The sequence below is a fragment of the Coniophora puteana genome, assembly GCF_000271625.1.
Source record: "Coniophora puteana RWD-64-598 SS2 unplaced genomic scaffold CONPUscaffold_1, whole genome shotgun sequence".
Lineage (NCBI taxonomy): Eukaryota > Fungi > Basidiomycota > Agaricomycetes > Boletales > Coniophoraceae > Coniophora > Coniophora puteana.
The window spans coordinates 1,292,496-1,294,542 of record NW_006913053.1 but is presented as its reverse complement, the minus strand read 5'-3'; the positions used below and the strand labels follow the sequence as shown (position 1 = coordinate 1,294,542).

Here is a 2,047-nt window from a genome sequence, read left to right as displayed (position 1 = left end):
GGCAAGTTTTATAGTCTACATCTTCCATTAGTCATATTTACACTTAACAGATACCTGAGGACACCATATTCACCCTTGACTCAGATCTAATCACCAAGCACAAGCAACTTGAAGAGCTCAAGCAAAATGAGGAAGGCAAGCTTGAGCAATTCCTACAGCAACAGTTCAAGGAGATGTGACTTCAATGATGTTCCTGCTGAAAATCTCTCACTCACCAGAAGTGTAGTGGTTCTGGATAACGGGACACTTGGTCAGATTGTCTTACTCATATCTACTCATCCTCACCTCATCCGGATGCCTAGTCAGGCATTGGACTCTCTTGTCTATGGTATATAAGAGCTCTGTACTATGATGGAGAACTTCAGAGTTCTCCCATCCAAATCCCTATATTCTTTTGGCTGGTTCACACCTCAAGTGTTCTCTCGCTTTCTATCTCTCATATCCTATTGTGCCGTTGTTCTGAGTTCCAACTCCGGGTCACCATCACATATTTTGAACCTCCATCTACAACAACCTATACATTAAGTAAAACCTTTGCTTGTCGTGTCTGACAGTCTGATCACCCGTCAACCCCCGAGCATACAAACTCATACCAGTCAACAACCGCCCACCACATATGGCCAACCAAAAACACCAACATGTGTTACAACCTGCATGGTCAAAGACAAGCTCACTTGTTGTCGGCACCGCCTAGCCCAAGCCATAGCAGTGACAAACTAGGTTTGCTCACTCCGTCTCCAGAGACACCAGTGCAGACCTCTCACCCTGGCGGTAATGAGGTGCACTCAATTCATCGTGGGAGATCCTCCAAGCCGCGTGCTCATTGAGACCCTGTTGATACAGCGGTCATAGCTGAGGCTCCCATGTCTGATATGGAGGATGAAACCCCGCTTACCCTGGAGGACAGGAAGGATGGCAAGAATATATCTGCCGTTGAGGGGAAACTATCCACACCCCAGCAACACACTGTCACCAAAGCCAAGGACAGCCTTACGGCCAAACAGCGTGCACGTATCCGCGAGCACTGCAAGTCCATGCTTGGCAGCAAATCATCAAGTACCAGCAACAACGCGAGTGACAACTTGTCAGACAGCAAGTCAGAAGAAGCTCCACCCACCCAGGACAAGGGCAAGGGTGTAGACCCCAAGAATTGGGGAGCGTTAGAGCTTTCCAAAAATGAAATAAATGTGGATACTCAATGTGCAATGATGAGCGAATACAGCCGCAAACACATGCTGAAATGCAGCCCCATGTGGACACTGATAACAAAGACAACATCCCGGAACTGCAGGACATATCAGATGATGAGGACGAGGATGGAGATTTCCATATCCCTCACAACATCACTGATAAGATCAACAGGATGCGTACCTCACTGAAGTCACACATTGCACAGCTCAAAGACAAGCGCACAAAGAAAACTGCCAAGGGCAAGACAAAAAAAGTAGCTTCCGAGCCAGCCCCAGGGCCCTTGATAAGCGTCAGACAGGTTACATTGCCTAAAACAAAAACAAAGCATTATAAGAAGTCCACAACCAACGTAGCAGAAAGCCAGAATGTGGGGACATACCTGAACCCATGATCGAGTTAGCTGGCAATGATTCAATCTGCCAGATGATCAAAGAAACAGTCACAGACTATGCTGGACAGGAAAGACGCAAGGCAAAAGCTAAGTAAACCGCCGCAAAGAAATTTGCGCCATCTGCAATGAATGCATTGGTGCAGATTAATCCAACAAGCTTCCTAGAAAATGTGTTCCATCAGTTGAAGTCGGGGAAACATAAATTACTCACTGGGAAAGCAACAGCAGGCACAGGCATCCCTTCGAGCAGTTCTTCAAGCTCATCAAGTTCTTCCAGCTCATCAGATTCAGAAACCAGCTCCAGCTCATCTGAGGATTCAGACAGTGAGGATAGCAACTCAGACTACAAGCCGAGCTTGTTGTCACCATCTTCCAACTCATCATCAGAATCCTTTTTGTCATCACCATCCTTGGGCAGGGGCCGGGCGCAACGAACTCGAAAGCAGCATTGACAAGCATCGCACC

The 2,047-nt window shown here is 47.2% G+C and overlaps 1 protein-coding gene across 1 annotated transcript; it reads left to right on the top strand.

The window, feature by feature from the left end:
- Positions 1-863: 863 nt before the first annotated feature.
- CONPUDRAFT_68848 (uncharacterized protein) lies at positions 864-1,582 on the top strand (the record flags this gene model as incomplete). Its single annotated transcript, XM_007764482.1, has 2 exons — positions 864-1,187; positions 1,223-1,582. 2 exons carry the CDS (start codon positions 864-866, stop codon positions 1,580-1,582), a joined length of 684 nt encoding a protein of 227 aa, XP_007762672.1.
- Positions 1,583-2,047: the final 465 nt, after the last annotated feature.